This window comes from Caenorhabditis remanei, chromosome V, assembly GCF_010183535.1.
Source record: "Caenorhabditis remanei strain PX506 chromosome V, whole genome shotgun sequence".
NCBI classification, from domain to species: domain Eukaryota; kingdom Metazoa; phylum Nematoda; class Chromadorea; order Rhabditida; family Rhabditidae; genus Caenorhabditis; species Caenorhabditis remanei.
In genome coordinates this window covers 17,910,763-17,922,632 of record NC_071332.1, presented here as the reverse complement: position 1 = coordinate 17,922,632, position 11,870 = coordinate 17,910,763, and the positions used below count along the sequence as shown (strand labels likewise).

Genomic DNA, 11,870 nt, shown 5'->3' with positions numbered 1-11,870 from the left:
ATCAAATTATTCCCTAAATGCGAAATAGTTTTTGCGATAATTGTAATCAATAAAAAAACTGACTTGACCTCTAGTCAGATCAAGAAATATTTCAAGAAGATGGGTGTGCTTGTCGGAGGGTTCAGAATTCAGAATTCGAATTTGACGGATTTACGTTTTCTGACGAGGCCAAAAGAATACGAGTTTAGTATTGCTTGTGAGACATGTGAGTTCATAAAATTTTTCAAAATTTTTAGAACATTTTCAGACGGTGTCTATATAAAAAACAATCGCAACCTAAAGTCAGGATTCAAGTTACCAGCAATTTTTATTTCGGGAAGTGAAGATGAAGATCAGAATTGTCGATTTGAAGTGAAGAATAATCCAAAGTTGAATGCAGGAATGATGTGTGATTTTCCGTATCTTATTTCTGACACAGACGTGAAAGTAGTTGGGAATTTAAATAATTGTGGTGGTCTGGAAGTTGATAATACAACAACAACAACAGATTTCGATAATATAACAACAACAGATTTCCCCACTGACAACAGCAACATCACTGAAAATTTATTACTTAATATCGCAGAAACGACTTTTACCCAAGGACTCCAGCTCAAAGATGTAAATGACACCACCTACCTGTCAACTGTGACTGAAATCACTGGAATTATTGATATTCAAAACACGAGATTTCAGAATTTATCATTCTTGAAGTCAGTTAGCTTCTTTGAATTCCCGAATACAACTAGTGTTGTATTCAATCTTAAAAATAACCCAGAAATGACAAGACTTGGATTTCCAAATATTAGTGTAAGTTAGTCTGATTCTAGAGCAGTTGATACATATCGTTTTCAGAACATTGGCACCAACAAAAGTCCCAATACTAATTTTTGGTTCAATATCGAGAATTTGCACCCAGAATTCTGTCTGACTCCCGCTGAATTAGTGGATTTCTTCTTCCGTCACGACATCTCTTTTCTCAATATTCATGCAAAACTTTGCAATGAAACCGGAAAACTGCTCTATGACACCCCATTTTGTCGATTCGAATCAATGAAAAAACTACCGAATAATTGTAACTTCATTCTGGGAGACTTGATAATCGAGGAAGGGGATGAAAGGGATGTAGTGAAGTTGGACAATTTCTGGTATCTATTTGGGTGTCTGATAATACGAAATACCAAATTGGAAACTATGAATTATCTGGCAAACTTGTTTCGTGTTGCATATTTTGGTTGGTTTGATTGGTCGACAAATCGTAATTCAATGTTAAAAATAATAACTTTGCAGGCCCCAACCCCGTTATACAAATTTTTTCAAACCCAAATCTAAAAGAGGTGAAGATTCCTTTGATGGTGAGAGCCTAAGGCCCCAGAAAAACAAAAAGAGAAACTTTTCAGAACGTGATAACTCGTTACAACCGAGACGTGTTATTCCAGGACAATCTTCCTGGAATTTTCAACAAAACCGGTGGAGTATGTGGATTCACAGATGTGTTCTACGTGTATCTTCTGAACAGAACTCACTTTAATTATATTGGAGGGGATTGTGGTGGGTTACTGTATTGGTAAAGTGGGGTTGGCGATTTACGGCGTAAATCGACACTGATTACATATTACTGTAGTTTTACATTCTGCTTGAATGCGTCGATTTACGGTATGCACTTAGCTGTTTTGCTTGTCCACGACAAGAAGTGTTGTCTTTTTTCAGGAGAACGAGTGGAGCTAAACCAGAGCACTAGCGCCGGTATGTCTGAAAATTTTTCTGCGCCGCCGGAAAATTTGGTCAGTGAGAAAGTTTTAGAAATTTCACTTCGGTAAAATTGATCTTTTCAGTATGCAACTATTTCTTGCGTTATTTTATTCCAATTTTATTCGGCGTTTTAAATGTTTTGAAAAATTTTCTCGTTATTATGGAATTTTTAATACACGCTTCGTCAATCATGTTTCGGTCTGAATTCGGCCTGAAAACCTATTAGTTTACTTAACTTTCTCTATAGAAAATTGCACCTGTTTCTCTAGAAAATATTATTTCAGTCCACTTTGTTCAACACGTTTTTATGCATCCCACTATGAAAGAATATGTATTTCTATATTTTCTTTTTTCTTCTTTCCCAAACAGTAGCAGATATTGCTACCTATATCAGTGAGAGAAATTGTGGTGAGCCTATTTATAAATCAGCTTTCAATCAATAATTTCTAGACCCAAAATGTATTTTTCCCTCTTTAAACTTGACCACAAAGACCATGGAGCAGTTTCCCAAAACTTGCTCCACCGTTTGCACCGAATTAATGAAAATTGTGATCTTAGTGAAGAACAATTAACTTCTCTGTTTTAAAACATGAATAAATTAATTGGACGTTTGGTGATAAGGATGAATAGAGTACTACTCTTTAGGTTGACCTTTATTTTCATGTATGGCACAATTTAGAAATGGCTTAATCCGACGTTTCGGTCCTCAGACCATCATCAGGGAAGGTTAGGTTTACCTATAAAAGTACAAGTTAAAAAAGGAGAAAAAGGAAAAATTAGAGATGAGAGAGCCGAGGAAAGAACAAAAAACCGGATAAGGTATGTTTTTGGGAAGAGGAACCAACAAATGAAAATCAATATTATTTGGTGATAACCATGAAATGTTGGAGCTATGTAGGTTTGCTAAATTTGAGAACTATCAATTGCAAAGGGTTCACTGTTTCTGGGAACAACAAACTGGAAAAGTTTAATATGCCGAATATAAAAGTGAGTTTTTAGAGCAAGTGCGCTCCATTGAAAATTTATTAAAGTGCTGGTTTCCAGAACATGACAAACCCTAGCGACCCAACGATAAAAGTTAGTATCGCAATCTCATCTGACCTCCCTTCTTTCTGCATTACTACTCATGAAATGTATAGCTTTATGAGTATAGACACTGAAGATACCGTAAAAACTGTATTAGAGCGACAACTTTAATAGAACGACACCAATCTATACTCAGAATTCATGAATATGATTAACCCAGAGTATTTTCTTGGTTTTGATTAGAAGAAGCGTGAATAGCAACCTCTAGATCAACAAATATAACTTTTTAAAAAGTTTTTTTCCGTTTAACTTTAGTGAGTTTCTGAAACCACAAAATTTTTCTGAGAGGCGGTTGAAAAATAGAGCGACATGTCGCTCTAATACAGTTTTTACGGTAACTACTTCATTTTTGGAAAGTATTGTGAGCCAATGCAAGACAATAAGTTGTGCAAACAGCCTACCAATGGGTGTACTCAGTTGTTTGGAAGCATTGATATCGGCACTAATTTTGATATGGAATCTATGAAAGGTGTGGAAACAATTTTTGGAAATTTGGTTATCAATGGAAGCGATTTGACCAACCTAGAATGTTTTGGGAAGTGAGTTTAAGTAGAATGTACTGGAGTACACACAGCGATTTGTTTCAGACAAGCTTTCAAAACGGATCGGTTTCATTGTTGTGGTTGACGGGAATTCCGTTATGCCAAACACTACTTGTGTACAAAATATGGGAAGATTTCTAGCTACTGAGTGTGCATTCTGACGTGAGAAAAAATGTCGGAACTTTTTTATTTCGACAATAAATTTGTAGAAAAATTTTATTGTGAAATTTGTTTTTTTTTACAAACACCATGTTTTATTCTGATAAAAAGACGAACTCCACTCTATTCCACACAAAGCACACTTATCAATGTTCATTAGTCATCTTTCTTTCTGATTCAACGCCCAGAATCCGTGTTCTGTATGTATACGTGACCATGATGTGTTTGTACCCGCCGATGGCGTATACTTTGACATCAGTGGAGTGCAAACAAACCCCTTATCTTAAAAACCGAGAAACACATTTAAAGCATGACGAGTGAGTAACATTTTGATTCTTGACACTACTCTCGCCATGAAAAATTCTCTATTTGCGTCTGCAATTTTCTTTTTCTTTTTTGCTTCAAGTCAAGCTGCAATTGATCTGACATGTCCAACTGCGAATATTACAAATACCGATGGAGCATTTCCAGCTGGAGGAATTTCCTTGTTCCCAGCTAATTACACATGCATAATTACAGTTTGTTGGATGAATTTTTAACAAAATGAGTTGTATTTTTCAGTTCCTCATTCCTCGTGGCTTTGCAGTTAAACTTGACTTCCAAACTAATAGGGGATCTTTTTCGAGGGATCATATTGTGGTTAAAGATTCGGCTTCGGAGTTGTTTGAGTAAGGAAAATTTCAAAAATTTATCACTGCTTTTTCTTCTCTTGTTGTTATTAGCACGGCACGCTTCTTGCAACCGCGCTCTACTGAAACCGATGAAAATTGTGTGCGATATTGAGAGACTTAGAGAAAAATAGAGATTTTTTAAGGGCATTTTGATGGAGCGCAGTTGTAAAAACAGTGCCGAGCAATTATCTAGTCTTGGTCTTGGAAACGGTTTTTGAAAAATGTGTTCAATTATTAGAACAAAATTCAACTAATTAAACAGGTTCAAACGAATTTAAATGTATTTTCATTTCCCCGCGATACCTATAGTCTAGTAAAGCGCGTTTGCACACTAGGCTGCCAACTGAGTCGCCGCTCAGCCAAATTGCGTGTTCATACCGTTCTCGCTATTTTCAAATAAACTGCACCAAAAAACTATCAGATTCTTATCAAAAAAGGAAAGATACAAACTTTCAACACAAAAAAGTTTTTGGCATTGTTGTCAAGGCCCGGCCCGGGCAAATTGGCGCGAAAGTCAAATTTTCAAATTTCTTCAAATTTTTTGAATTTTTTCGCGAAAAAGTCAAATTTTCGATTAACATTCAGAATTAGAAGAAATTCTGAAAATTAGTCAAAAATGGTCACATTTTCGATGAAAAATTGAAAAAAATTCGAAAAAAAATTGGATAAAAACGGGTCATTTTTTGAAGCCGGGCGTTCGGGCCGGGCCGGGCCTTGAAAATTTTCTACCGGCTCGGTCCGGGCCTTCGCGCTTTGCCGGGCCAGAATTTTTCGAACATTTTTTAAACAGATATTTCGTAACGCTATACTACTACTTATAAATTGAACATTTCCAGAATGAACAACGTCGACAATCTATTCTACCTGCCCACTGGCACCAACTCCATCAACATCACCACTGTTACCAACACCTCCACCATATACTTCACTTGGAGATTCATGGATGTCACCAAGTTCCAAAGAAATCAAATCTCAACTGGATCAGTTGTCTCTATGAACTTCACCGCCAACAATTACTATCAATTCACTTCCAAAAATGATACGGTGCTATTCCATACCGGTTCTGTCAATGGACAACCTGATTTATCACTCAGAAAAGTGTATTACTATGATGGAGACGATTTGAATGCGATGTTTTCAGGAAACCTTTATGATGGAATATTTAACACTTATAATTCCAAAGGAAAATCCATTACTCTAGTGAATTTTTATGGGACACCAACCAATTCATATGGAATTGCAAGTGACAGTTTATCACTATCGAAATATCAAAAATATTCACTCAACATTTGCTCAAACTTGACATTTTTCTCAAATTGTATACTACAAGCTAGTGCGGATTTAGGACAAGAAAGTGCTATGACGGTATATACGGTGGATATGCCAGAGTCTTTGATTCCATTTATCACATTTTTGAATCCTAATGCTACCGGACAACAAGTGAGATTTCGACCTTTGGTACCAATGGATGGATATGGAGATTTGTTGAGTTATAAGTGAGTTTTATATTGAAAGATGGGATTCAGCAAGCATTGGCAAGGCCGGCGCACAACTCGCTTACAAGTTACAGCGAAAACGGAATGTTATGGCATAGTAATTTCTCCCTCAAATCGACCCATTTCAGTGAAAAATAGTGTTGTCGTCTTAAAATGACCATAACTCTCTAGGGAGTGTCCGCACAAAGAAGTTGTCAATAACAAAAATAGAGCTCTACTTTGACACTCTCAAAGTTAACCGTTGTCAACTAAAAACTGTAATTGTCTCATTCTTTATGAACAGTACTGTACATTACACAAAGTTTCCATACCTTGCACCATACCTCACCACTATCAATTTTTATCTTTCTCAGTGAAACTGTCGCCAATACCTACTCACTTCCCCAAAAAATCCTCTCCAACATCTACACTGTCACATGCTACCAGTGCAAAGCTCAAATTGGTATCCGTTCCACACAGGTTGAGGGCTGGACTCCAGTAGGACCAGGCAGCTCACGACTGATTTATTCTCCATCTATGTGGAATCCAAAGTCACAACAGCCGCTGGCTCCTTATTTTGTAAACTTCAGTGAGTTCTGGCTTAGACTTTTTGAAATCTTTTATTACAATAAATTTTCAGCTTCAAATAATCTATCGGTCAAGTTTGTATTCGATATTCAATCAGTGAAAACGATTAGTGTAGCAGACAAATTGAGAATCGAAGTAGGATCCTCATCAACAAGCAGTGTGATAACCGAGTTCACGCAGTCATCAAATACAGTTATTCAAAAGTCTGCAATTGGAAATTATATGGCAACATCGTTCAGTGGGGCAAATGCAACGTCTTCATTTGCAATTAGTTTGAGAGTAGAGGATAATGGAGCAGAAAGTGGAATAATCAGTTTGGTTGTATTAGGAGTGGCGCTTCTTCGTTTGTTTCAATAACTTATTTGATGCTTCCGGAGCGTATAAGCTTGTATAAATTTTTAAGCAATTCAATTTTACTAATACTATTAAACAAATTACGATATCATTGACACAAATTGTCAAAATGGAAAGAATTAGAAAATATTATATTTATACAATTTCAAAAACAGAAGCATCACGGCTGGAAGTAACGACAAACTGTCTGCATATTTTTTTGTGTCCTTGACTTGTTTTTCCATAAATTCGAGAGTTTCTAAAAGTTGGAAACTTTAAAAAGCTGATGTTCAACTTCCAACTTACCACAAGCAAACCCATCAAAAGTTGGAGCAAAATCTGACAAGCTCAACGATTTTCGGAGGTCATAGCAGAGAGAAGAGTTAGTAGAGATTTCTCGATTATTCAGATCGAATTTCAAGACATCCGTTGTATGAGAACGGATTCTTTTTAGTTTTGGAAAAGTGACATTGGTGAGTTTGCTGTTGTTCTCGATTAGAATGGCAGGTTTATCTGGAAATTTTTATGTCGATTACAGGGAAATTTTGCTTTCAACTAAGGGACTCAGAGACTCAGTTTAGAGATATGGTATATGACCTGTATCATTGGAAAGCTGAGAAAACGCTGATTCCAAATATATAAAAACAAGGTCAAAGTTTGAGTAAGAATTTGTCAGTTTTTCAAACTTTGACCTTGTTTTTCTCGAATACCAGGTCTCGAGAGCAAAGACTGAATATATATTTGGAATAAGCGTTTTCTCAGCTTTTCAATAATATAGGTCTCGTGCATATCTTCCCCGATAAGCTAACTTACGTTCCAACTGCGCCACGTATCTCAAGTTCTCCAAAAATCCAAAGTCAGTCAAATCAGTTCCTTTGATAACCAAACTCCCAAAAATTGTTTCCACTGATTTCATAGGTTCCAAATAGAAATTTGGTCCGATTTCAACCATTCCAAACAGCTGAGCACCTCCTATAACCAGACCACAATACTTTGCAAAAATGGAATCTACTTCTGCAGTGTCTATGATCATGAAATTATACATTTCTTGAGTAGTAATGCAGAAAGATGGAAGGTCGGATGAAATTGAGACCCCACTTTCTTATTGGAATTGGTGGGGTGCGTCATGTTCTGGAAAAAAGAGATAGTGAAGTGAAAGTATGCTCCATTGAACACTTACTTTTATATTCGGCATATTCAACTTTTCCAATCTCTTATTTCCAGTTACAGTAATCCCTTTGCAATTAATTGTGGTCAATTTTACCAAACCGAGCTCCACCATTTGATTGTTAAGAATCCACATAATCTCAGAACCATCTACTGCAAAAAATATACATACCAGTAGAGCGCATTTGCACTAAAATTTACCACACTCAATAGATTCCATGCCGGATAGAAATTTTCCACTGGTGTATTTGGTGCTAATTACTGTCAAACTTCCAATTAATTTCTTCATGTTTGAAAACAGGGAAGTTAATTGATCTTCACTTAAGTCACAATTTTCATTAATCAATAATTCGGAGCAAACGGTGGAGCAAGTCTTAGGGAATTGCTCCATGGTCTTTGTGGTCAAGTTTTGAGAGGGGAATGTGCATTTTGGGTCTGAAATTTAATCGATAGCTAAAAATCGAATAAATAACTTACCACAATTTTTCTCACTAAAAAAGGCAGAAATGTCTTTTGAAGCGTGAACAAATCCAACAAAAAATAGAAGTGAAAATACTATCATGAGGAAAAAAGTTTAAAGAAACATCAAAGGAATTATAAAATAAATGAAAAGGTGAAATTTTGAGAGAAAAAGTTTCGAAAGAGAGCAGGTGTAAACTTATATAATCACACATATTTTTGGCTCAAAGCACATAATTTTTTTCTTCGATCTATGCAGTCATGCAAAGGGCGCACACCAGAGTAGACTCAACGGCTGGGGATTAAAAAACATTGGCTTTTGAGAAAAAGCTGAATGAAATATGACTCATTTTCGCCAAATGAGATAAAACCCAGACGTGCAAAATCTCGGCCCGAGACGATGAAAAAAAATTTCAAAAAATATGCACAATTTTTTTCACAAACTTTTGCTAAAATTCAAATCGACCCATTTTGTTGCAAGTCTGATAAAACCTGCCCAAAAAATTTTCAATTAAAAAAAGTTGTTCAATATAAGGGGCGTTGTCCTTGACGCGACAGAAACATTTCAAAAAATCCAGAAAAATACAACAAAGAATCTTTTTTTTTCGAGTTGACAGCTTATAAAAGAATAGGGAGTGTCTCTGATCTTCAATATTTCATAATTACTTTTTCACAAGTCCATGATGTATTTTCAGGTGAGTATTCTTATTGAAAATCTTGAAATTTATGTTTCCTGCTAGACCATCCAACGTTCCGAAATTTGAAGGTTTTTGAATAGTCGATCCTATAGGCTCCTAGACTTGACAAATGTTTCATATCTGATTCTTCGTGATCTCAAGCCGTTGCCATTCAGAAATCGAGTTCAACACACGGTAATAGATTTGTCCTTAACGTTTCGCTTTTATTTTCTGTCGGAGATTGTTTTTTGTGTCGTCCAGACGGTAGAATCCAGATTAGGATCTGTAACAGAAAGGAAGGTGGTTATGTAGTTTAGCACAGTGAAAAAATGTTGCAGTAAGAATTTTCAATATTTTTTCGAAGACTAAAACTTTATCCACCTAGGTCCCCTGCCGCAAGTACAGCAGGGGATCTTAGGTGGATAAAATTCTACCTGATTTTTCAACGGGTACCATTCATTTACTTGGGATTTTGATTTAGTTGGGATTTAATATGTATGATGATGTTACAGTACCGTGCAGTAAGATATACAATTAGGCATATCTTCGGTTGAAAATGATCAACTTTGAGAGGATGTTACGGTAATACTGATTGTCTCATCAAGTAGATTTTTAATGGATCATATAGATCAAAAGTAGAGCTCCATTTTTGTAGATGACAATTTCTTTGTACGGACACTCCCAAATCAACCAATTTCACTGCAAAATAGTGCGATTTTAGAGCTGTCGTTTTAAAATGGCCATAACTCTCTAAGGATTTTTAAGACGACAGATCCAAAATCACATTATTTTGCACTGTAATCGGCCGGTTTGAGTGAAACATTTCTTTATCGATATGTAACTTACTAGGGAGTGTCCGTACATAAAAGTTGTCAGCTACAGGAATGAAGCTTTATTTTAGTCTGTATAATTCAACAATAACCTACTGGGTTTGACAATCAGTATTACCATGACAAACTCTCAAAGTTGAAAGATTTCAACGGGCAAATGCCATAACCTTTTGACCGATACTGTAAGTTAGTGGAATACAAACTTTAATTATCTCAGTTTCAAAACGTCCTGGATCTATTTCCTTCCCTACTCTCTGCTTTCTATCCATCTTCAGTCTGCCATTCAAAATGTCTCTACTTTCATTCATATCTCATTTTCGGATCTAGACTACTGACCTTTTTTCTTCTCCTCCTTCTTTAAAATCACCTCTCGCGATCTTAATTGTCGAAGTTTCTTAAATCAACTGCCATTCGTTTGCACCAAAAAAGTATGAGAAAAGTATTTCAGATCTCCATCTCATTAGCATTTATTTTTTTCTTTTGGTACTTCTTTCGAGCAAGGGCAATTAATTTTGGTAAGGATAATTTTTTTTTCGTTTTTCAAATTAAAAAAAATTTCTTAGACCCAAGCATCCCTGATACCCAAAAGGTTCTAACCTACGAACGTGTGATTTCGATTCATCAAAAAGATGGAAAGGACTACTGTAGTAACAGCAAGGGTTACTGTAGACGCCCGGAGACCCGACACGTGAATTGTCACGCTGCTTTAAGAGGGGATAAGGTAGGTGGAACTTGAAAGATATTTAAATTTCCAATTTCATTTTTTCTAGGAGTACCTCTCTACGGTCACAGGACCCAACCGTATCCCAGTGGTGCCTAACCCGTATCTCAATATGTCATGCGCCCAAATTTCTGACCGCGTTCTCCCAAAGTACAACATGAATCCGTTGAAACTTGGAGGGATAGCATTTGCTCGGAATGTTTTCACCGATTATGAGTTTATTGAAAAGCAAATTCAGATGACGTGGCATCCAGATAATCGATATTGTTTTGTGGTTGATAAGCTGGCGGATAGAAACTTTATAGAAAAGATGAAGCAGCTGGTGGGATGTTTCGACGACCAGATGGTTATGATGCCAGTGGAAATCCATATGACTAGCGCAGGTCATAACCAAAATCTGGCACATACTCAATGTATGCAGGCACTGCTACAGTACCCCAATTGGGGATATCTACTTCTCCTACAGAACTATGACATTATCACCAAGACTGTGTACGAGATGGATAGAGTGTTTGATCTACTCGGTGGCGCCAACGATATGCAGATCAAGAAGGAGAATCTGTATTTCCGAGTGAAAGGACTGAAGTGGGACCCGATTTCCTTAAAGCTGTTCAAAAACACTTCTGGAATACCTGACCACGTACTTCAGACCCCACTTATCACCTCATCCGGCGGAGTTGAGGCAACATTATCCCGGGAAGCTGTGAGGTGGCTTATAGAGACAGTGGATTTGACGGTATCGATTGATCAGCGGAATCAGTCGGTGAGTTGCATCACATTTAAAATGATGAAATGATTTTTTTGTTCAGAACTACGGAGGCGACGAGCAATTCATCTCCACTTTCCATATCAATCATCAACTCGGCATGCCCGGACATTTTACCACGTCATGTATGGATTACGCACCGATCCCTCAGATTACTAAGTAAGCTAAGTTATTTTTTTTTAACCCTCCCTAACCCTACATGCTAGACAGACCGTGTGGGGAACGCCTAGAAGCGTGTGGTGCCGTACAATGACTCATCGTCATGGCACGTGTCTCTATGGGATCGAGGACCTGCAGCCGATGGCAGAGCTACCGTATCTCCTATGGAATAAAGTTTATCCGCAATTTGATCAAGCTGTGGTCGACTGTACTGCTGAGCTGATTTATAATAGAACATTTTTGGGACAAGTTGATCATGAGCTGGAGGAGGACTACTACAGTAACCTGGTTACGGTAGGTGCATGAGACTTTTGATTTTGAAAAGAGTGGATTTCAGGTCAAATACCATAAAGATCACAAAAAACCGGGATTCGTGTTGAACTGCAAACCGACTCAAAAGCTCCGGAATTATGAGGATTATCTATAATTTATCAAATTTATAATAGTTTAGAGTAAAAAATAGATACAGTACACTTTTCTCTTCCTGATCTTTCTTTCGGATCAAG

At 36.9% G+C, this 11,870-nt stretch overlaps 4 protein-coding genes across 4 annotated transcripts; 3 read left to right on the top strand and 1 right to left on the bottom strand.

Annotated features, from left to right (window-relative positions):
• Positions 1 to 99: 99 nt before the first annotated feature.
• GCK72_020928 (uncharacterized protein) lies at positions 100 to 1,550 on the top strand (the record flags this gene model as incomplete). The annotated part of the gene is made up of 5 exons (XM_003106548.2): positions 100 to 205; positions 248 to 789; positions 835 to 1,213; positions 1,270 to 1,334; positions 1,380 to 1,550. 5 exons carry the CDS (start codon positions 100 to 102, stop codon positions 1,548 to 1,550), a joined length of 1,263 nt encoding a protein of 420 aa, XP_003106596.2.
• Positions 1,551 to 3,871: 2,321 nt separating this feature from the next.
• Positions 3,872 to 6,609, top strand: GCK72_020927 (uncharacterized protein; the record flags this gene model as incomplete). The annotated part of the gene is made up of 5 exons (XM_053733891.1): positions 3,872 to 4,036; positions 4,080 to 4,186; positions 5,026 to 5,685; positions 6,039 to 6,253; positions 6,305 to 6,609. The coding sequence occupies 5 exons, from the start codon at positions 3,872 to 3,874 to the stop codon at positions 6,607 to 6,609; spliced, it is 1,452 nt and encodes a 483-aa protein (XP_053582804.1).
• A 116-nt stretch (positions 6,610 to 6,725) lies between these two features.
• GCK72_020926 (uncharacterized protein) lies at positions 6,726 to 7,630 on the bottom strand (the record flags this gene model as incomplete). Its single annotated transcript, XM_053733890.1, has 3 exons — positions 6,726 to 6,844; positions 6,892 to 7,098; positions 7,399 to 7,630. The coding sequence occupies 3 exons, from the start codon at positions 7,628 to 7,630 to the stop codon at positions 6,726 to 6,728; spliced, it is 558 nt and encodes a 185-aa protein (XP_053582803.1).
• A 2,518-nt stretch (positions 7,631 to 10,148) lies between these two features.
• GCK72_020925 (uncharacterized protein) lies at positions 10,149 to 11,791 on the top strand (the record flags this gene model as incomplete). Its single annotated transcript, XM_053733889.1, has 6 exons — positions 10,149 to 10,233; positions 10,282 to 10,439; positions 10,489 to 11,202; positions 11,249 to 11,364; positions 11,412 to 11,658; positions 11,702 to 11,791. The coding sequence occupies 6 exons, from the start codon at positions 10,149 to 10,151 to the stop codon at positions 11,789 to 11,791; spliced, it is 1,410 nt and encodes a 469-aa protein (XP_053582802.1).
• Positions 11,792 to 11,870: the final 79 nt, after the last annotated feature.